The 23,135-nt window shown below is 48.6% G+C and overlaps 1 protein-coding gene across 2 annotated transcripts in view; it reads right to left on the reverse strand.

Moving 5' to 3' along the window:
* PAX2 (paired box 2) overlaps window positions 1-23,135 on the reverse strand; it is a 113,620-nt gene that overhangs the window by 31,141 nt on the left and 59,344 nt on the right. For both annotated transcript variants that reach the window (XM_038758462.1, XM_038758463.1), the window contains exons 5-6: window positions 22,331-22,416; window positions 20,552-20,671 (exon numbers count right to left, since the gene is read on the reverse strand). In XM_038758462.1, the coding sequence (XP_038614390.1) occupies window positions 20,552-20,671; window positions 22,331-22,416 (206 nt within the window). The remainder of the gene's footprint in view (window positions 1-20,551; window positions 20,672-22,330; window positions 22,417-23,135) is intronic.

The following is a 23,135-nucleotide window of genomic DNA, read 5'->3' on the forward strand; positions in this document are numbered from 1 at the left end:
CAGGAGGACCTTGAGATGGGAAAAAAATTCCCAAAGAGAGGAATGGGAAATGGCAAATGAGAGGGAAGAAGGAAGGAGGATCACTGTCAGGTTGTTTTCCGCTCCTCTCACCAGATTGTAAGCTCCTTGCCGGCAGGGATCATGCCTACTAACTCTTGTACTTTACTCCCTCAAACACTTATTCCAGTGCTCTGAACACACAGTAAACTCTCAATAAATACCATTGATTGATTAATTTTGGAGGCGACTATGGAAAAGAGGGCTGGGGTGCCACCAGCATGAGTTGCATAGGAAGAGGGTCTGAAAGGAAGAAATGCTTGAGTCCTTAGACAGAGGTGAAGGGGGAGTTGGCATCCTACTGCACCTGATGTTAGGCCTCACCTACTCTCAGTAGAAAACTTCTCCTCTCTTCCCAGCCCCTACCTAGGGAAAAGCCTATGAAGAGGAGAGAAAGGGAGAGAGAGGGAGGGGAAAAAAGAGAAGGAGAGAGAGACAGAGGGAGAGAGAGGGAGAGGGAGGAAGAGGAAGGAAGAGAGGGAGAGGGAGATGGAGGGAGAGGGAGAGAGAGGGAGAGGGAGACAGAGGGAGAAGGCTTGTGGGAGGAAGGTTCTGTGCTGGGGAGTAGGTGCTGAGAAGGGATATTGCAGAGTAGAGAGGTTTCTAGAGGAAGGTCAAAGAAAGCAAGGGCTTTGAGGAAGAAGCAGCACAGGGAATGTGTCTGTTTACTGATGTACTGTACCCTCCCAAGCGCTTGGACAGTGCTCTGTGCACAATAGGTGCTCAATAAATAGATTGAATGAATGAATGCTAACAGGAGGGATGCTGTCAGGGGAAAGGCTAGTTTGGGGTTTGGGAGAATTAAAAAGAGCAAGAGTTGATTTCACCAGTATGATCATGTCTTGGGGAATGAGCTGATTGAGCTGAGTGGGATGGGGAAAGAGATTACGCTCCTTCCACCAGGCCTTGCTGATCTCTGCCGGGGTGGAAAAGTGGCAGAGTCCAAGACACCAGGCTGCTACATTACAAAGCTCCCAGGACCTCTGAGGCCAAAAATTTCACCTCAAAATCTTTCTCCTTAAGCAAGGACCAAATGGAAATGGCCATGACCCCCCTGGTGGAAAACAAAATGCAAAACAAGAAGTAAGCAGAGAAGCAGCATGGCCTAGTGGATAAATCTTGGGCCTGAGAGTCAGAAGGGCCTGGGTTCTAATCCCCACTCCCCCACTTGTCTGCTTTGTGACCTTGAACAAGTAACTTGAATTTTCTGTGTCTCTGTTGCCTTCATCTGTAAAAAGGGGATTGATTGTGAGCCTCATGTGGGACATGGGTTGTGTCCAACTTGATCAGCTTGTATTTATCCCAATGCTTGTACAGTGCCTGGTACATAGTGAATGCTTAAATACCATAAAAAAAAGTGATGGGGAGATGAGCAGGTGTGGAAGCTAATGCCCCAGGGAAGGAAGAAATGTAGAGACCAAGAGAGAGAGGACTGTTAGAGTAATAATAATAATAATAGCAATAATAATAGTGGCATGTTATGCACTTAGTATGTGTCAAGCACTGTACTAAGAGCTGGAATAGATAAAAGAAAATCAGGTTGGATGGAATTCCTGTCCCTCATCAGGTTCACTAAGCAGGAGGGAGAACAGGTATAGAATCTCCATTTTACAGATGAGGAAACTGAGGTCCAAAGATGTAAAGTGACTTGCTGAAGGTCACACAGAAGGTAGGTGGCAGAGGTGGGATTAAAATCCAGGTCTTCTGACTTCTTAGCCCTTATTTTGTCCACCAGGCCATGCTGCTTCCTGAAGAGATGTGCATCCATTCAAGCAATTGATCCTCCCTAGAGACCATGGGCCCCATCTTCTCCTCTGCCATGCCTCGCTTCTGGAACAGGTGGACACCTGGGGAATACTAGGGGAGGTTGCTCAAAACTGGATTCAAAATTTCTCTGGGAACTGGATCTGGTATTTCCTCAGGAGTGACTTTGGAATAGCAGGGAAAACAGCTTTCATGATTGCAACCTTAAAGAACAGAAGCAAACATAGCTGAAGCTTGACTGCCCATAGAATCCACTAGGACATAAGTGAATTAAATGAGAGGCCCAAAAGCTCTCAGAACCAGTTGACAAGGTAGAAAGGGTCACAAAGCCATCCCAGCTAGACATGAAAAAGAGCCACCTTATATCCTCTGAGCAGCCAGTCAGATCTCACCTTGTATGCCAATCTGCACTGTTGAATATCTGGAGAGCCAGTGTCATAAGCTCATCCTCTAGACTGTAAGCTCATTGTGGGCAGGGAATATATCTGTTTATTGTTATACTGTAGTTCCTCAAGCACTTAGTACAGTGATTTGCGCACAGTAAGTGCTCAGTAAATATGACAAAGAATTATTTCATTTCTTCTCAAGAGAGCTCTATTGAAGCCCCACCTAGGAGACTTCTCCATTGCTCCTTTGAAGTGTAGGAAAATGGATACACAGTCATCCTTGGGTGAATGACACTGGCAAAGCCATACAAGGATCATAAGAGTTCCCACTAAAGAATACATTGGCAAAGGGAATTCTGAGGGGCCCTGGAAACCTATACTTTCCTGGCACTTGGATACCCTCTAGACTGTAAGCTCGTCCTCTAGACTGTAAGCTCGTTGTGGGCAGGGAATGTGTCTATTTATTGTTGTACTCTCCCAAGCGCTTAGTACAGTGCTCTGTACACAGTAAGTATTCAATAAATATGACTGAATGAATGAATATCCCAGCTGGGGCTGTAATATTGGTGTAAGACAGAAAGAGAAACAGAACAAAACTCAATTGGATAAAAGCAAGGTAATATGTCAGGGGTGGAGGGTGGAAACCATCACCAGTGAGCAATTAATGAAGACGGGTTAGAAGTCAGAATGGCCAAAAAAGGCTTGGGAGGCAGAGCAGACCACAAGCTGAAGAGGAGTCGGCAATGCAGTGTTATTAGAAAGTCAAAGCAATTCCAGGATGAATGGGATTGTGGTATTCAAGAGCTAGGAAGAAATTTTATCTCTGAATTTTGTATGGGTCAGACTCTTATTTAAGATTGTAATGTCCAGTTTTGATTACAGCACTGAAACAGTAAGTGGAGAAATTAGAAAGCATGCAGAGAAAGGAATAAAATGATTAAAATCCTAGAAAATGGGCACTGGCTAGGAAAGGTTAAAGGAATTTAAGTGGTTTAGCTTGAAAAAGAGAAGACTAGTGGGTGACTTAATGACTATCTTTAAAGAATATGTAGGGCTGTGATGAGAAGGAGCCTAACCCACTGGTCTCCCTGTCCACAGAGGAATAATCAAGAAGAAATGGGTTTAGATTACAGAGAAATTTGGGGTAGCCATAAGAGGTTGGGTTTGACTCTGAAAATGATTTGACCCTGAAATAGGCTACCCAGGCTAGTCGTGAAATTTCCACCTCTGGATTTTCTTTTGAATGGCTTTAAGAACTTACTATATGCCAGGCACTGTACTAAGCATTGGGATAGATAAAGCTCATCAGATGCACACAGTTCATATCCCACATGGGGCTCCCAGTCTTAATCCCCATTTTATAGATGAGGTAATTGAGTCACAGAGAAGTTAAGCAACATGCTCAAGGTTGAACAGCAGATGTGGCAGGGCTGAGATTAAAACCCAGGTCCTCTAACTCCAAGCCCATGCTCTTTCCACTAGACCATGCTGCTTCCCATCTTTAAGAAACAAGAGAGATCCTATTGTCCTCGATGGCTTAGGCATTCATCTGTTGGAGGCTTAGGCCCCATCCCTAGAGGTTCTTTTCAGTTCTCAAATTTTAAATTTGCAACGTGGCTGCCACTGAGAAAATCTTCTCCAGGGACTCTAAACCCTTCACTTCCTCCCCTGCTGAGGAAGCAGGTTGCAGGGCAGGTGTGAAAACAGGCAGATGCCCCAAGCAACTGGCTTGATAGCTTCTCAGCTGGGCAGGTCAGGTGAGGAGGATGTCTGATTGGTGAAGGGGGGAGCCAGAGGCGACACTCTAGGGCCTGCTGGAGATGGGCAGCTTCACTCAAATGGATAGAAAAACGACATCAGGAATGCAGTGAACCTTGAGCTAAAGAGGTTTGAAATCCACTGCAAATGCCAGCAGAAACTGCAGCATAGAGGCACTAAGAATCAACGCTGCCCTGAGCGTGAGGCAAAGGAACCAAGTCCCAAACAGCAACAGGCCCTGCAGAAGCAGTCACTAGGAGTCTGGACCACAGGGCAGACTGCCCAAGTGTGGCGGGAGGTATCACACCTCTTCCAGCTCCACCCCAAAAACAGCTGCCTCCAGGTCTCCAATTTCCAAGGACACCAACGTCTATAAGAACAACCCTAAGGGAGGATCCCAATGCCTGGCACCAAAACCAGTCTCAAAACTATGGAAAAACCTGCCCATTAGGGATTAAATATCATTGCTCACTGGGGAATAGGAGCTTTCCTTGACAGTCAGAAGAGTGTCCCCTGTTGTTGTCAACTGAGCAAGGAAATGTTTCTCATTTTCTTTCTGCTCCTGAGGCCCCAGCTCACCGGAGCAGGGCCAGGCTAGATCCCAGTTCCTGACGCTGGTTCTCCTTGTGCCCACTTGCCCACCAACTGCATTTCCCTGGCTTCTTCCTCCTCATCCCTCCTGGTGCCCATTTCCCCTTCTGATGTGTCCCCAGTGCAACCCGGCCCTGTCAGGCTCCTTCTCTGGACTTCCCCCTGGGGGCCTTTCACGGCCCTGCCAGTTGTTGCAGTTTCAAACTCAATTGTTCTCCTCGGTACTGAGGCAAATGGAGTCATTAATTACCTTCTATCGGCTGGGCCGACTTCAGAATGCGATCAATATCCCCGCTTGTCATTCAGGGCAGCCAACCCTTCTCAGCCCCCTCCCTGCTTCCTGCCTCTCCCCCCCACCCCCGCCTCCTGTACCCCCTCCAAGCTCTAAACACTGCCATTCTGCAGGGCTCAGCCAGAAGCCCAGCTGGGGTTGGGTTGCTGCAGAGCTAGGACTCCCAAGAGTCCCAAGAGCACCTTCTTGGGAGTCAGAGGACCTGAGTTCTAAACCTGGCGCCTTCACTTGCCTGCTGTGAGACCTCGGGCAAGTCACTTCATTTCTCTGGGCCTCAGTTTTCTCCTTTGTAAAACTGGGATTTGATACCAATACTTCTTCCTACTTAGGCTGGGAGTCCCACGTGACACAGGAACCATGTCCGACCTGATTATCTTGAATCTACCCAGTGTTTAGTACAGTGTTTGGCACGTAGTGAGCACTTAACGTATTTCACAATTATTATTACAAATACTATCCTCACAACCACAAATCCTCTTAGAACCAGCTAGTGTGCCTCGCCTTCTGAGGCCCTAAGGCAGAGTGGAACAAATCTGTGGTTTCTGAAAATAAGCCTGATTCTCTTCTCCCTCCGCTCCTTCTCCCCAACAATGTGTCACAGGAAAGTGAGGTTCCAGTTGGCCAAAGGCAGCTTGTAGGGTTTGGTATGGATTGCAAGCCAGAGGTGGCATTCTGGAAGGAGAGCAGGGCTTCCTTGCCAAAGATGGAGCCCAAATAAACGGAATTGTGATATAGGGAAGCCCAGGAAGTCAGGGCATCAAGTAATGGCTCAGGGATGAGGACAAGGAGAAAGAAAGGAGCAGCAGGGGCAACATCTGCTACTAGAAGACAAGGAGGGGTGCCAGGATCCAGGATTGGATTGTCAGGTGGCATGGCAGTGTTGGGGGTGAGAAAGTTCTTTTAAAGATGCCAAGATATTACGGGAAGGGAGGATGGAGGTGAGGAGGGACAAAATGCCACATGTTTCAGCCTGTGAAATCAAATACTTATTTTTAGCCACCTAATTGCATTCATAAAACCGGCTACTCGGTTGGTGCCCACGAACCCCTGGATCTACATGTGCACATGGGCAGCTGCATAAGGTCGTGCCAATTGGTGTGTGCCATTCAGTGTTTGCCCAAGCAGTTATCCTTTCTGTGGCTGGCCCAACAGATGAGCCCACCAGCTCTGTGAGGGCAATTAGGGAAGAACTAGGGAGAGAGAAGTCTGTGGGAAATTTGGCCCAAATTGGTGCCATCCAGTGTATTCCAAAGCTACAAACTGGGCAGAAATCAACCTTGACTCTGAATGCATCTTAAACCCATTCGATTTTCATTTTCCATGCAAACACATGAATGACATGGGTGTCTGCTACCAATAGCGGCATGAGAAGCAGCATGGTCTAGTGGAAAGAGCATGGGCCTGGGAATCAGAGAACTTGGGTTTTCATCCCAGCTCCATCAGTTCCCAAGACCAGTGGGCTTTGGGAGATTCTATCCAGCCTTGGGAGTCTCTATCAATAGTCTGTTGGAGCCTGGCAGTTGAGGGAAATTGGGTTAAGTCTTGGTGGGAAATGGATGAGTCTTAAGACCTGTGGGTAATACTGGGTTTGTTTGTTTTTTATGGTATTTGTTAAGCACTTAATATGTTCCAGGCACTATACTCAGCACTGGGTAAGTACAAGGTAATCGGGTTGGATACAGTCCCTGTCACAGTCTTAATCCCTATTTTACAGATATTATCCCTATTTTAACAGAAAGAGAGAAGTGGCATGCCCAAGATCACACAGCAAACAAGTGGCAGAGCCAGGATTAAAACCCAAGCCCTTCTGACTCCTAGGCCTATGCTCTATTCACTAGACCTTGCTGCTTTTGGTTGCACGTAAACCTCTCTTAATGAGAGGATCTGAGAGAGCCCCCAAAAATGCACTGGGCAGAACAAAGCCCCTGGTTCATTTCATGCATGGCGATGTACAAATGGGTAGTCAATGAAAACAAGCCTGGGAGCAAATGTGAAGGCATGGTCATGGATGTGAGTGCACAGTCCTCTAGACTGTGAGCCCGCTGTTGGGTAGGGACCGTCTCTATATGTTGCCAACTTGTACTTCCCAAGCGCTTAGTACAGTGCCCTGCCCACAGTAAGCACTCAATAAATACGATTGAATGAATGAAAGAAGGGACCTGGGAACCTGGACAGGTTGGCTCCAGAGAATTGGAGGGGGAGGGCACAAGAGCAGACAGGACACCTAGGTACTGAAGTCAGCTAATAAATTAGGGCAAGTATGTGTGAAAGTGTGTGTTTGTACTTGGCAGGGGTGGGGGGTGGAGGGCACAGCTTGTGCATGTGCATGCATGCAAAGGAAGGTTGGAGAAAGGGAAGGTCCAGGTGTTTGTGAGCAGGTGAGGGTGGCTGTCTCTCATGTCTACATATTGGATTCTGCCTCGAGGCACAGTGGGCATTACTGGAGTTTATTAGTTGCCCTTCTTTCATCCTGCTGGATTTGACCTCTTCCTGCAGCCATCCACGAGTATCCAGCCAGGCCCCATTCCCACGCGGTGCAGACTTGTGCACTCTACCACTGCTCCCTGGCAAACATGGCAGCGGCCGCCTGTGCCCTGGCCAGGACGGGACCAAGACCTCACTAATGCATGCACAGCATGCTCTCAGAGCCTGATGAGGGTGAGGCCAGGGCCAGGGTCCGGGTCTGGGTCCCTTCCCTCTACCTTTCCCAGCCCGCTAGGCTTTCTGACCTTGCCCCATGCCCGGACTTCCTCCCCTTGGATGCCACACCCACCCGCCGGGGAACCGGCCCCGTTAGAAACCCCTAGGGAGCCAGTAACAAATGGTGGCTTTGTTAGCTCAAAGGACACAAGCAAGGCGAAAAATTACATAGCATGCAGCCCTAACTATGCTTGTTTAGAGAAACTGCTTGCATTTATGAAGTCTTTGGTGCGGAAAGCAGGGTTGCAAATGACTGCATCAGAACGACAGTAAAGGCCATTAATTTCCTGTTATGTTTTCCTGTGTTGGGGGCTTTATTAATTTAATTTTACACTGTCGAACAACGGCGAGAGCTGACACTGCCACACTGCCAGGGTTTTTTTTCTTTTTTTCTTTCTTTTTTTTACTCCCTTTCTCTCTCTTCCCCTCCCTATCTCTCTCTTTGTGTGTAGCTGTGCTTTGCCTGACATGCAAATCAACACCATTACCGGAACCACTAAAGATGTGGGGAGGGAAAGAGGAAGGGAAGAAAGAAGGGAGAGGAAGATGGGGGAGGGAGGAGAGGGGGCTTGGAAGCCCCGGTAACCATCCCTAAGCAACTCTGCCTCATCAGCTTAACAATCCCACACTTCCCAGAAAGGAGAGACCACAGCCTCACCTGGTCAGTGGCTGCTAAAACCCTCTTCCTCCATCTTCAGATTTCTCATCTTTCTTTCAACCCCACCATCACAAATTTCTCTTCTCCCTACAAGCCCACTCTTAACTCCCCACCTTGACTCGGACCCACACAAAGACCAGCACATTTTCTCTCCCTGTCTCTCGGTTGCTTTCTCCCCATTGCCTGCCTCTGCCAGGATACTTCTTTTTACAAAGTGGCCTTTAACGTATTTCCATCATTGACATTATCATCAACAGCATTTCCTGAGCACACTGCTATGTGCTCAGCACTGTACTAAGCATGTAGGGAATTTACAGAAGAAGTAAAAGGTTTCTCCTCCTCTGCCCTCAAGTTTAGATTTTAATCCCTCCATTACCTTTCTAGGGCCAGATGCCCCCATCTACTTACACCCACAACCACACATACAACCTACACCCCAGAATTAAATGATCCTAGAGGGTAGAGATGTTTGAGCCTCTAGACTGTAAGCTTGTTGTGGGCAGGGAATGTGTCTACCAACTCTGTTGTACCGTACTCTCTAAGGGCTAAGTGCAGTGCTCTGCAAACAGTAAATGATCAATAAATATGATTGATCTGAACCCTCCCCGCCCCCGCCAAAGAAACCCTATCTCATTCTAAACTCCTGGCTGCCACTCTATTTGTGTTTCATTAAACTCTCCTAGAGACTATTCTAGTAGCAGACCACCACAAGCCCACCTGACCCACCCATCCTACCCAGGTAGAGCCATTGGCCTAGTCAAAAGGCATCATCCGGGGCTAGGCTATGGCAAAAAGACCATCTAATGTTGGAGATTTATTACCTAGAGAAGCAGCGTGGCTCAGTGGAAAGAGCACAGTTTGGGGAGTCAGAGGTCATGGGTTCTAATCCCGACTCCACCATTTGTCAGCTATGTGGCTTTGGGCTAGTCACTTCACTTCTCTGTGCCTCAGTTCCCTCATCTGTAAAATGGGGATTGAGACTGTGAGCCCCATATAGGACAACGTTGATTACCTTGTATCCCCCACAGTGCTTAGGCAGTCCTTGGCAAGTAGTAAGCACTTAACAAATATCAACATTATTATCTGCTTCTCTCAGGATTGTGCTTCTTTACTGTCTCTCCAATTAGACTGTAAGCTCGTTGTGGGCAGGGAACATGTCTACCAGTTCTGTTATACTGCACTCTCCTAAACCCTTAGTACAGTGCTTGGCACACAATAAATACCATTGATTGACACCTCTTCTTTCTTCTATGATAGTAAGTGCTTACTGTGTGCCAAACACTGTACTTAGCACAAGGAGAGATACAAGTTTAACAGGTTCAACACATTCTCTGACCCACATGGGGCTTGCAATTTAAGTAGGAGGGGGTAGGATTTAATCCCCATTTTACAGATGAGATAACTGAGGCACAGAGGAGGTTAAGTGACTTGTCAAGGTCACTCCCAGCCTCACCAACAACAGCCGCCCAATAGTGCCATTATCAGGCTTGTTTCTTGTAAACATTGTTTTGAGAAGCCAAGTACCTTCAATTCATAGCCATAGACCAAAGGGGTGGGGAGAGTGGAAGGAAGCTTCTAGATAAAGGCAGCCTCTGTGAGCACCTCTCAGCCTCACCAGGCTGGTTAAATCAAGGAGTGTGCACCTATATGTATGTGTGTGTGCATGTCCATGTGTGCAGGCATGTGTATCCTCTTTCATGTGCCTTGCTTTCTTTCATGCATGTAGACTTTCTGCTTCAGGAGGTGTTTGGCAGCCAGAGACAGGCCATTGGAGGCGATCCAAGCACTCCCTGGGAGGAGACCTGAAACTTCATAAACTGCATTTACTTTAATACGAGTTCCTGGGGCTACAGCCATCAAGATCATCCTCCATCCTCCCCCTCCCTCCTCCACCAGCTGTCTCACTCTCTCTGCTCCTCCTCATCTCCTCACCCTTCTCTTCCACACTCTGGCTCCCCAATTCTGGCCCTTCTCTAAAGGTTGCATGGAAAAGCAAAATCTGAACACAGAAGTCTTCCCCTTTGGCCAGGCTACACCCCTTGTTGGCTACGGGAGGGCAGCAGTGCTCAGTCCACTCTGGGCAGGTAAGGGTTCACCCCAAGATGGTAACCCAATGGTTCCCAGCTTTCTTTCTCCAGAGATGTATTCTGTAAGGGCAGAGTCCCTGGTGAGGAGCTGGTAACATGGAGCATGACAACATCTCCACCATAGAGCAGAGGCTAAGAGAGGGCCAAAAGAGAAGCTAATTGGATGGTTTCAGGGGTTTACTGACTGGACCCAACACTCCTGAGGGGTGGCGGGTGGGGGATTTGGGGGGCAGGAACTTGAGCCCCGGCCTTAGCCATGCCTCCATGCAGGTTGGGTTTTCTGAGGCCTCCGTTGTCTAGTGCTGTCAAGGTCAGCAGGTTCGGGTTCAGCGAACGGTCAGGATGGTTTGAATTACTGGCTCTGCCTGCCGATTCCGCCACTGTTTGTGATCTGTCTTCGAGCCACTGGGAACGACTAGTTCCGCCTTCCCACCCCCATCCCCAAGCAGGAAGCCTGCTGGAAGCAGCCAGGACAGTCACCATGAAAGGCAAGAAAGAATCTGGGGAAGATTCAGAGACTAGGCCAAGGAGGTCCCCCTCACAGTGCCATTATCCGGATGGATGGAGAGCTGGTGGAAGGGGACACGGGGTCCTCCCAAATACCTTTTCTATTGTTCTCCCTCAACCCTTCCCGCTCTTTCCCCTCCATGGAATTCAATTGCAGACTTGGGCCTGCAGGGTTCTCTTCTGGAACAGGCTGGGAACCCCAACCTAAGATAAAGAGGGAAGGACCTTCCTGGGGCCTACATTCACATGCTTGTGGGGTGCATTCTCCGTGTCCTTGGGCTTCACCGCCTATTGTACAACTGTACACAGTCTGTACACATGTGAGCATGGGGCAGAAAGGTTAGAGCTGATGCAGCATATTTCTACATTGGTGCCTTTGCAGAGTGGGGGGAAGGGGATGAGTTGCTTATCGGTACATGATGGAAGGGACTTTCGAGGTAGGAGTGAAGTAACTACAAAATGCCCATGGACAGGGGAAATCCGTGTGAGTGAGGGTGTCCACACACCTGCGCCACTAGTGCACTAGTGCAAAAAAGTGGGTCCACCCATCACAGCTGGATACCACCCATACCATCTGGGTACCACCACAGGTCTAGCCAGGTCTGTTCTGTGCTGAAATCCTTTTTAAGAAATATAAGAATAGGCAAATCTACCTCCATACAGTTTTTCTCAAGTGCTCATTGAATACAACTTCAGTGTATACTTCTGTTCCCCTAGCTATTCTATGTCTTCTGTGAATAAATAGAGCTCTGCACCAAGATACCTTTGACTGCTATTTTGCCCTTCTATAAGGCCCTTGATCATAGATCTCATGCTATATGGAAAAACACAATCAAATATTTGTATCTGCATGTTACAATGGAGAAATTGAAGTATTGAAGTGTCCAAGGTCACTCACTGGCAGATCCTCCTTTTCTTTCTCATTCTCCCTCCTCCTCTTTTCCCTCCTCCTTCTTGAGGATACTGAGCAAAAGCAGGCTTCTGTTGTATGTTCAAACATGTGTGCATGTGTGCGCCATACCACAGCAGGCACTTAATAAATACTGATAGATGCTGATGTTAAAAACCCACGTTTTTATGTCTATATTTTATACCTATACCATACATCTAGCCATTTGAATATATGCACCTCATCTATGTATGCAGTCCAACATAGAGCTGCAGAACAAAATATATACTTGCATTTGTGTTTACTGGATTTATGTAGTAGCTTTCCTCTTTAATGCTCAAAGTATGCCATGCACTGGATATGTCATATGTGGCATAGCACATCGTGATATAGGATAATAGAACTGCAATCATTACTGAGCATTTTTCCTTATAAAAGCTCAGTATATTTACATATTGGAAGATGGATCATACTTTGGTGCAATAAACAAATGACAAGGAAACCTTCTTATAAAGACGACCAAGGAGCAGGGAAAAAGATTGTCGATATAGTAGAGAGAGAGATTTTCCTCTTTACCTGCCTGAAAACCACATTAAGCCTCTTGGACTTCCCCTTCGGCATCCTCTCCCTCTATGAATGATTTCACTCTAGGTGTGTTTGCTATAAAGAGGATTTGCTATTAAGAGAATCCAATGAATGTATAGGAGGGTGAGGATATATCAGATGGTTATATGTTTCATAGCCATAAATACCATGCACCAAAATCATAGAGACATATTATGTATATGCACATGATCATATAGCTAGAAGCGTGGATTTGAATAGTTACATGTGTCTGTGTTACAGATATAAATTCTTGCCTATACTTTTGCAGATTCAGATCTCTGTTGCCTGTTCAGAAGAGGATGTTTGGGGCATTAAGGGAGTGAACGGAACTGCACAGTCGTCCTGTTCTTTGGTCTGTATAATTCACTACTGTTTTTCTTTATGTACACTTCCCTAGAACTTCCTCTCCAACCACTTGCCCAAGGCTAGTTATTATCCCCAAGAGAAGAGGCTCCATCCAACTTTTACTGAACAGGGGAACTTCTCAACTTCCTCAACTCCCAAGCTGATTTCCCAGATTTCCCTTTCAAAGATGGTGGACTTAGTTGCTCATCCCACTAATCTTCCAGCGCCCCTCTGTTCTCCCATCACTGCTCCCCACTCCGGGCTGGGGCTGCAAGGGAAGCCCCACCTGGCTTCCAACCCGATTTGCTTGTATCCGCCTCAGCGCTAAGTACAGTGCCTGGCACATAGTAAGTGCTTAACAATTCCACAAGTATTATTATTACCGAGAAGACCCATATTTCAGCATCTTTTTCTTGCTCCACAGCCTGGTCTCCCACGAGGAGAAGAGGGGCCAGTGACCAGTGCGTTCCTGGTTTACGTTAATGAGATACACAGAGTGTAATCCAGCCGGTGGATTCGGCGCTACAAAAGGAAGTAATAGCAGGCTGCCTTGAACAGAGCTGCTCAGGTAATTGGTTTATCTATCTAGAAGCAGGGGTAGCAATCTCTGCTCAGACAGACTAGCAGTAAAGTCTCTTCCTTAAGGCTATTTCCTTTGTCTTTTCAATTGCTTGCACATCCGTGTGTGTGTGTGTGTGTGTGTGTGTGTGTGTGAGAGAGAGAGAGAGAGAGAGAGAGAGAGAGAGTTAGAGAGAGAGAGGGAGAAATGTTAATTTGTGAATTAATGGCTTTTCTCAGCGGAATTGTAAATTCAAATGTCACCTCACACGGTGACACCAGGCTGGTCTGCTGAAGAAGCAATGATAAGATTCCCCCCCCCCCCCACCTCCCTCAGCGCCCCTCCCTGAAAGATAGCTGTGGAGTGGAACATGCTACTTTTAATTTGCAATAACAACACAACAGAGGTATGCAGTAATGACTGCCTTCCAACCTTCCTCCCTCTTCTGTGCCCCCACTTCCAATCCAGTCCTTTCTCCTATGCACCGCCCCCCTCACCCCCGCCCGCTTCCAAACATGTACAGTTTCGTCCCCAAAACCACATTATCTTAGCTGCTGACTCCCCTATTATACACATACACTCTCCCTGCCCCAGCCAGGCGGAGTTTGATCGTATTTTGGGGGGGAAAGGGAGGGGCGGGAGATGGCTCTTTGGAATTGACGATGCTGCAACCCTCTCGTCTCCTTTAATAATCAGGCGAATTAATGACCCTGAAGTTAAAGTGAGCACTGATACTCACTCTGGCCCTGCACCGCAGCGTGGGGAAAAAGCCTTCATTGTTTTCAAGCAGGGGGCGGGCAGCAGTGAGGGAGATTCATGGATGGAGATTGAATATGCAATTTTCTTTCACCTTGCCAAGAGCTGCCCCTGGGCTGTGCCTGGCCTAAATTTTTCCTTTTACCATCTCTGCCTTATCCGGCCCTCCCACCTCCCTTCCATTCTTTCCAGAAAATTACCTTCAAAATTGATTTCCACTTTTACAAACAAATATAATGGGAACACGGGGAAAAAACTTGGACCGTGATGAATTAGGGCTGTCAGGTGCTTCCAAGTCTCCTTTGTTTTTGTTTTACTGCCCGCTCTGCTCTTTGTTTTTCCAAGGGCTGGCACAGTGTCTCCACTCCCACCTCCTCATCGGGCTAGCCCTGACCTCCAGCACCCCATCACTCGGTCCCTCAGCGCTGCTTTTTTCCGGGACCCCCTCATCCACCCACCCACCCACCCAGTCCCAACGTCGGACCCCCACTAGCCTCTGAGGAGTATTTGCTAGCTCCTCTCCCCAGAGACAAGCCGACCCTCCATACTGTCTGACCCTGATCCTCACCACTCCCCACCCTCTCAATCGGCCCTGAGCCCCACCACCGTGATCCCCCTGACTTCCATACCTCTTAAAGTCCAGAACAGATGAAAACCTCCACCTCCTCTAATGTGGACAGGATCAGTGTATACCTCAACTAGAGCAAATGAGAGACAGACAGACAGACACTGAGAGATCCAGAAAGGAAGACAGACAGATAGACCCAGCGAGAGAGACACTGACATCCCGAGAGGCAGGCCTCAAGGCAGAGAAGCAGAGTGGCCTAATGGATAGAGCCCAGGCCTGGGAGTCAGGGGACATGGGTTCTAGTCCTGCCTCTGCCACTTGTCTGCTGTGTAACCTGTGGCAAGTCACTTCTCCGTGCCTCAGTTACCTCATCTGGAAAACGGAGATTAAGACTGTGAACCCCAAATGGGATGTGGACTGTGTCCAAACTGATTAGCTTGTATCTAACCCAGCACTTAGTACAGCGCCTGACACATAGTAAGCACTTAAATACCATTTAAAAAAGACCATTTCAGAGGACTGCATGAGAATTTAAATGGTGGACTCCAGATGTTAGGGTGTCCCTAACACCCCCCCACACACAGAGGGGACCTAGAGATACTTCCTTCTAAGTGTCCCACTCCCCCCTGGGGACCACCACCGTGTCCTCAGACAAACCACACAACACCACCTGAGATGCAGCCTCCAGAGAAAACACTCCACACAAACTCACCGGAATTAAGAACTGTCACTTGTAAGGGTTAATCTGGGCAAATTTTAGGAAACAACAGTTGGACCACAAACACCTACAGGCCCCCACATACAACCACATTCCTGCATGAATCATTCCCACCACTCAGAGAAGCCTGCACATACATATCACTCAGGTAGTGTATTTTTCCAGACATACCTTCAGATAAACATATATTTATTTTTATAAATAAATGCTTTCTATTCCTATAGAGACTCTTTCGTCCAGAGATCTCCAAACCTTGGCAAACATCAGCACACACACACACACACACAAAGATACCCTTACAAATATACATGAACACAAATTTATATTTCCAGATACATATGTACAGAAATATGCAGCATTCTTTCTTGTTATTTAGAGCCTGGAATCAACCTCATAAATTTTTGAGAATGTACTTTCACATTTAAAGATCTCCAGTCCCCCTGAAATTCACCATATACCATCCAGTTATCCACATCTAACATATCACAATATCTAAGGAATGCATTCATAGATGCAATCAAACCAAGATGCCCAATAAGTCCCCAGGTCCTTACGCTTTGGGGCCATAAGTGGTAACCACCCTTAAATGTCAGGTAACCATAACAAATTAAGAGCCAGCTCAAATGTTGGCCGAGTTATGCCCAATCAGCTTCAATGCTACATGACTTCACTCTCCCCCTCTTCTCCAGTCCTGCTGATTACTCCTTTTGAATTCCAACCCCTCTTTCCTCCTGTCTCCATGGAGACTATGTAATAATCAACAACCACCCCACCCCAAACACACACACACTACATAACACACTGCTGTAAAGTCAAAGGGGGAACAGATTAATATATCATTTTATTATTATTTATGGTATTTGTTAAACACTTACTATACATCAAGCACTGGGGCAGATATGAGCTGATCCGGTTGGACACAGTCCCTGTCCCACATGAGGCTGACAATTTAAATAGGAGGGAGAACAGGTATTGAATCCCCATTTTACAGTGGAGGAAACTGAGGCACAGAGAAGGAAAATGACTTACCCAAGGCCATACAGCAGACACCTGGCAGAGCAGGGATTAGAACCCAGGTCCTCTGACTCCCAGCCCATGCTCTTTCCAATAGACCATGCTGCTCCCAATCCTTTCTTACTTGGTTTTGTCCCTTATGCTATTATTCCCTTCCTCTGGAAATCTTTTTCTCCTGTTCTCCATGCTGACACCTTTCTTCCCCTCTCCATTCAGTTTGCTCTGAGGGGAGAGGGGTGACTGACAAGTGTCCCTCATTTATTCACCCTAATCTCACTGCTGGGAGTTTAACCCTCATCACATCTGCAGGGACTTTTCAGAGTAAATCTTGCTGAGAAAATAAACTGCTTCTTCAAGCTCCAGCTTCATCCAAAGCTTAAGGGAGCTATTAACCAAGCTGCCACAACTCTGCCATTTGCAGTTCTGCAACCAGCCCTTCCTGCAAAAGCACAAATGCACCTGGCTGACATCACTTGGCTACACAATCCAGCTTGCCGTAATTGTAGGCCTAATTAATTAATGCAAAACATACCCTTCTGAAACAATGTGAGCTTGCCAGAGGACACGAACACACGTCCTCCCAACTCATGTGACTTCCCCTGTCCTGTGTGCCTCAACCTCCTTCCCTGCAAATTGCGCTCCATACAATGCTTTGAGGTCCCCACGGAGAAACGATAAACACGAAGGCTTTCTGTTACTATTGTGGGCCGACATGTCGACTGCCCTTTGACATCACCACCCCAGAGCAGGCAATGATCACGTCACTTCTCTGGGACTCTCTCCAAGCAGGATCAGTCTAAACACACCTGTTTGCAGTTCAATGCTACCGCGGCCTGCCAGAGCCAGCATTCCAGAGGGGCAGTAACTCAGGCACCCAGCCTTCCATGACCACCGCACTTTCCCCCTACCCACACCAGCATTGGTACGACCGACACAAGGCCTACAATGTAACCTTCCATGCCGTTCCCTCGCTACCAAAAAGAGCACTGTTTGTCCACCTGTAATCCGAAAGCTCTTTGGCTTATATGTGGCGGGGCCTCAACCCTTTTCTCTGATGGGGTGACCAGAATCTTTCCTAAAGAGAAATACCAGCAGGGTTCCTGCTCACTTCCTCCCCCACTTCTCTGGGGACAAGTAGGGAAAGAGATCACTTTACCCATCAATTAATGGTGTTTACTGAGAGCTTACTGTATGCAGAATACTGTACTAATTGCTTGGGAAACTACAACAGAGTTGGTAGACAAGTTCCCTGTCCACAAGGAGTTACCACTCAAGCTAATGGCACCGGATGGCCTTGTTGCTTGTTATGTTAACACTCGCTCTGCTTCCTTCCTGTACTGTAGAGCCAAAGATGATACTAATAACTCCGTGGATATTATTGCAGTGGATACTAATAATACTGTCCGTATTATGGCTGCCAATACCGATAATGGCAAGGGTATTATTGCTGCTAACACCAATAAATACGGTGCACATTATTTCCAGTAATGCCGGCAAATACTGTGGATTTTGTCCTCGCTAACACTGATAACCCTAACATTGTTATGGCTGAAGAATGATCATGGCTGTAGCGTGAGGCAGAAATGAAGTCACCTCGATAAAGAAAACCGGCCGCACCTCATCCTCGTATCTGATGTGCTTTGGATAACCAAGCTGCCCTTCATAAACTCATGCTGGTGCCAGCCCCAAGCCAGTCCCACGGGGCAGGACCTTTCTGGATGCCCGGGGTCTGGTTTCTTCCAGCGGATCCCAAGGATCCTCTTGGCCCTGCGCCTTGGCCTCTCCCAGAGGAAGGAAGGGGGCTGAATTTGCCTCTGAGGTCATGCGAAGAGTCCCAAACCACTTCCCCTCCAGATTCTCGTCACCTTTCCAGTTGCTCCCCCGCCCTTGACTCTCCCGTCCGCTTTCCTTCCCATACACCAATAGACTTTCCTGCGTCTCATCCACCCCTGCCCTGAACACTAAAAGAGTCACCTGGTTGTCTTAGCATTCCTCCCTGAATCCGCCTGGCGCATCCGTCTGGCTACCTTTGCCCGACTGGGGAGTTCGGCTACATCATCTTGACACATAATTATCTCCACTCTTCTTAATCATCTGTGTGGCTGCCTAATGCAGGCGCCAGTTACAGGGAGGCAGAGTGGGAGGAGGGCTGAGAGAAAGAGAGAGACTCTGCTCCCTCTTACTGACTCCCCACACTGCCTCCACAACTCCTGAGGTTCAATTCGGTCCTGGACATGGGGAGGGAGCCTGGGGCGTTGACCCTGAATGGCTACTTCTCTGAGGCTTTGACCCCCAACCTAGCCTGTCCATCACATGTGAGGCAGGACCAGTTGGGCTTTCCCTACTTAGGGGGAAAGACCTGATCAGGGCAGGGGAGGCTTCCAGAAGAGGGAACCGAATCAGAGCAAGTAGCCTAAGGAATATTAACCAAGTCATATGCTCTGATCCTGGGGGGTGGGGAGAACAGTTCGGAAGAGGAAAGCTGGACCGGGAAGGAGAGAAAATGTCTAACTCCCTGCAGAGGTATGTTAGAAGCATTCCCTCAGCACATAGGCTATGATTGTCTATAAGCTAAAATTACCCAAGTCCCAGCTGGTGGATCTGTGGGCCCACAAGCATATTCACTACCTGGCTCACAGGGGATGGATCTCCCTGAGTCCTGAAGTGGCTTCAGGGTGCACTGGAGCTATTCCGGGGATGTGGTTTAGGTCCAAAGTGGTTGGGGGAAACCTGGAGTTTCCTTAAGGGAGGATCCCCTCTGGGACAGGATAATTCCAGGCTTGGGGACACTTGGAAGGCTGGGATAGATCCAAGACACCCTCCCCACCCCAAACCCAGGGTTCCATGAGGCCAGAAATCCAGGAGATGTGCTCCAAATTGTACTTCATCTTATAGCCTGGTCCTTCATCTTATAGCCCAGTCCTTCATCTTATAGCCCTTAAAGAGGAAGCCCTTGTCTCAGCCCAGTTCCAAGCAGCTCTCTTGTCCCTCTCCCCTTTCCTCCTATCTCCAGCCGAGACCAGGGGAAGCCAAGCAGGCCCAGTAATCCAGGGCAGATTTGTTCCACGAGGCCAAGAGGGTGGGCCCTCTTGGTTCACTGGACCTTTTCCTTCCATGCTCCTCTGCCCTCAGGACATGAGACATCTTCTCTAGAAAGAATCAAAGTTGCTGCAGAGTTGATCTGTTTCTAGGTTTATGTACAAGACTCTTCTAAAGCCCCCAGCCTACTAGGCACCCAGAAATTGTGGAAAAGGGAAAAAAAGCAAAGTCTCTAAGAAAGGGATGGGTTCCGGGGCCTGGGGGCCTTTCCACTCTCCACCCCTGACCCTCGGCTCTGCCGCCAACACTACTGAACTGAAATTTAGTGAGTGGTACACCCAGTGCCAGCCAAACGGGTTTAGATATTTCCAAAGAAGGAGAAGTGGAGCCAGGCAAGCTGTTTCGTGCCATAACGGCACCTGGAGGAGGGCTGGCTCCAGGTCACCGCCACCACTGGCTTGGAGAGCCAAGGCTTCTCACTGCAAATTGCCCCACCTGGACCGGCAAGCGTTGGCTCCTGCACCCCTAAAACTGTGTGAGGACCCTGCAGCCAGGAGGGGCTTCGAGGCTCCCGGACATCAACCACTTCTTCGGGTCCAGGGAGGGGGCTTCCGCTCCTTCTCCTAACCCCACACCACTCCCCCTGGACAGTGAACTCTCTCAGCATATCCTCAAGAAGGTTCTGTGGAAACAGAAGCTGCAAGAGGGAAGTCTCTGCACTGCCTCCATCTGCTGAGGGAGAGAGGAGGAAGACGATGGGGATGGGAGATTGTCAGCTCCCTACAGTGAGTCCCCTCAATGTAGTTTGTGATGCACTGAACAGAAAAATAACTGCGGCAACTGTGGGGATTGGGGTGGGGGAGGGGAGCTCCTCCTGGCCACTGGAGATGCTTTGACTTGGGGTCAGGTCGGAGGAGGAGGAAAACTGTTGGGTTTGGCTTTAGAGCCCAGCTCGGGAGCCGGCTGGCCCCAGAGGAGTTTGGTTCCAGCTCCCCACAGAACTGAATGGGAAGGAACGGGCCCCAGGGCTGGGAACGATCGGCCCCTCCGCCCAGCAGATGTCTTGGGGCGCAGCCTGTCCCCAACAACCCCAGAAGAGGAAACTCCCTGGGCCAGCAGGCCAGTGTGGTCACCAGTCGCCGCTGCTAAAACTGATCTAACCCAAGAGCAGCTGCGAGGCCTGGCCTGAAACCGGAGCCTGAAGCACAGAGGGAAAAGAATGAATAGGGGAGGACGAGTCCATTCCCTCCTCCCTACCTTCATCACGTTTCCTCTTCTCGCCATTGGACCGAGGAATCCCCAGGATCCCGTTAATGGAGTAAGAGCCCACTGGATCGTTGGAGGCACTGGAGACGGGAGGGGACGCCGTACTGGGAACTGGACAGATGGAAAGGGAACAAGTGTTGTTAGGAGAGTTGCTCTCAGTGACCAGCCTGGTCCCCAAGTGTGCATCTGGGGAGTGATGCCCCACTTCCTCCCCACGATTCTCCATGACTGTTGCTGAGTTTCAATCCCTTTGATTCTCCCCCATATTGCCTTCCTTGACATGATGGATTTCCAACCCTATCTGGGGCAGAAACTGGCTTCTCCCAGCATTTCTACCCTGAACTTCCCAGCAATTTGAAACGTGACTCTAGAGTTACAAACATGTTTCAACAGGACTCAACATGCTTCCAACAAATTCTCCCAGGGGCTTTCTCCCAGGCCATTCTCCTGGAGTGCAATATTCCCAGTTTCTTTCCTAGGTGGATAGGTATAACCTCTGCAGCCCACTCTAACTAAAGAGCCTCTTAACATCTCTATCTCATATTAACTTTTCTATCCATCCCAATGCATCCTTTATTGTATCCTAGGAGAGGCCCCAGCTACCTCAGTAGAGACAGAAATGATTCCAATACACTCCCTGTCCTGCTCAATAACTCCCATAGCCTAAATGTCAGAGTGCCACACCGGAAACAGGCTCGCCTTCTCCCCACATCATTCCCAGGATAATGTGCAGGCACATTAGACTTGCGGCTCCTTGAAGAGAGGGGCTGTACCACAGGGTCTAGGACAGGGCGCTGCACACAGTGAACACCCACTGAGCTTTTTTCCTGGCTTCCTAGGCCCACACAACCAACCATTGGTGATCCTGTTTAGATTGGCCAAAGCCTTCTAGCACGCCATCGCTCACAGAAGCAGACATCCAGAGGAAACCAGAGGGCTGGCCAACACTGGTTAAGACAGTTATTTCTGTTTCCCATGAGACCAGCTGGGCAGCAGAGAGCACTCGCCTTAGCAGTTAACATTAGGAGCTGTTGAGAGTGTTCAAAGAGCCTCCACAATTCCTCACTGCCTGTCAGCAGAATCCTCCTCAGGTCTGTGGAGGGGGGACCAGCCCAGAATCCCCAGCCCCAACATCAGGAGCAACAGCAGCGATGTTCTCCCCAACCAGAAGCAGTGAGAAAATATCAATCATTCAATCACTTGTATTTGTTCAGCTCTTACTGATTTCCCTGGAGTAAGCAGGGAGGAGGACGTTGTTGGCTTGGTTCTGCCTTTCCCTCAGTGCTCTGCAGTGGTAATCTCCTTTCTGAGAAACTGTCTACAAGAGCCAGAGAAAGCCAGGACAGTGAGGGAGATTGAATGAGAGGGACTGAGTCAAGAGGAAGATAGCGAAACAGAGAGGTGGATTGGAGGAAGGGGAAGAGAAAGAAGGAATGCCAGACTTAGAGGAAGAAAATAATTTATTTAGAGAGAGAGTGGGAGTGAAGGGGTGGGGAAAAAGGATTAAGAGGGAAAGGGGAAAATGGGGAGGGGAGAGAGCTGGAGAGGTCTGCGGCCTGCCCCAGGGCTCTGACATTCTCTGCTCTGACACTCTCTCCTACTTGCTGTTACTGTGGTATTCTACCCTTCTGTGCCTCTCACTGCATAGCTCTTTCCCCCGACTCTGGGTGTCATCGCCTCACTTGTTTTAGACCCCTCAACATCTTCTCCCAAATCTATATTTCCCCCTCATCCACTCCATCCCCACTGGCCCTGCCCAAACCTCCTTACCTATGGTGTGGCCTGGGGCAGCCACTCCTGTCCCAGTCCCATCTGGTGTTGGGTGGAAAGGTTGTTGAACTTTGGTTCGGATGATCCTGCAGAAAGAGAGCGAGCCCGGGTCAGAATGCCACACTCTTTCCTCCCTCCAAGTCTTCCTGAAGCCAAAGCGCTGCCAGTGGCCCTTGGCCAGACCCAGCCCTCCCCGACTCCTCTGCTCCCTCTGAGCGGATACGCTTCCTGATCCTCGAGCCTCGACTGCCTCAAGGAACAAGTTTTTCCTGGTGGCTCTGCGGATCCGATCTAGTGTAGCTACGTGAGAGCAATCTGCATTCTGTTCTGCCCCGTGCATCATCCAAATTGCAGCTCAATTTCAGCAGCAAGAATGGAAGAGGCAGGCAGAGCACAGCTGCATTTTCAGATCCCAGGTAGAGTTTGCAGCTTCAGCAGTACAATCTTCTCTCTCTCTCTCGCTCTCTCTCTCGCTCTCTCTCTCGCTCTCTCTCTCTCTTTCTCTCTCTCTCCCTCCCCACCCCCCTTCTAAACAAGGCCTACTTGATCTAGAATTACCAAGGAATAATAAATGGAGCACATCACAGTGGCATTTTCAGGAATGTTTTACATTATGCAGAACAGTAGGACATACAAATGCATATAAATGAGCAGAACACTGGATGGAGGGTGTTCCCAGGGACCCTGGATGATAAAGGAAAGGAAATGGTGAAAGGAGGGGTGCCTGGGCACCCCCATGATTTTTGACAAGACATCTGGGTTAACACAGTGCCCTGCTTTTCACCATATGGGAATAGGACCTGGA

This window comes from Tachyglossus aculeatus, chromosome 16, assembly GCF_015852505.1.
Source record: "Tachyglossus aculeatus isolate mTacAcu1 chromosome 16, mTacAcu1.pri, whole genome shotgun sequence".
Lineage (NCBI taxonomy): Eukaryota > Metazoa > Chordata > Mammalia > Monotremata > Tachyglossidae > Tachyglossus > Tachyglossus aculeatus.